Source organism: Penaeus monodon, chromosome 27 (genome assembly GCF_015228065.2).
Source record: "Penaeus monodon isolate SGIC_2016 chromosome 27, NSTDA_Pmon_1, whole genome shotgun sequence".
NCBI classification, from domain to species: Eukaryota; Metazoa; Arthropoda; class Malacostraca; order Decapoda; family Penaeidae; genus Penaeus; species Penaeus monodon.
The window spans coordinates 633,985-634,332 of record NC_051412.1 but is presented as its reverse complement, the minus strand read 5'-3'; the positions used below and the strand labels follow the sequence as shown (position 1 = coordinate 634,332).

Genomic DNA, 348 nt, shown 5'->3' with positions numbered 1-348 from the left:
GCTTGAATATTCATCACCCTCAATTTCTTAACAGGCTTCGTGTCCTTTTCGACAAACCGATGAGAGCGGCAGTCCTGTCGTTGGCGTTCCCGTGGTGGAAAGCGTTTCTTTGCTGGTCTACAAGCCCAAGGAAAATCCGAGAGGGAAGAGGACTCTGGAAGAACTAACCGAATTCACTTTCGAAGAGCAAGCGCCACCTACGGTTCCCCCCATCGCGACAGGCTTTTCGAGTAACAAAGCTTGAGGATCCTTTATTGCAGCTATCCGCGTCGATGACATCATGAGGAAGAGGTACGTTAATGATCATTAACTAATGTCATTTGTGTTTTTTTTTTTTGTTGTGGGGGG

General features: G+C 47.1%; 1 protein-coding gene across 1 annotated transcript in view; it reads left to right on the top strand.

Annotated features, from left to right (window-relative positions):
• LOC119590337 (neuropeptide Y receptor type 6-like) overlaps window positions 1-326 on the top strand; it is an 8,683-nt gene extending 8,357 nt beyond the window's left edge. The window contains exon 2 of the mRNA XM_037939011.1: window positions 35-326. Coding sequence (XP_037794939.1) covers window positions 35-244 — 210 coding nt within the window. The 3' untranslated portion in view covers window positions 245-326. The remainder of the gene's footprint in view (window positions 1-34) is intronic.
• The last annotated feature ends 22 nt before the right edge of the window (window positions 327-348 follow it).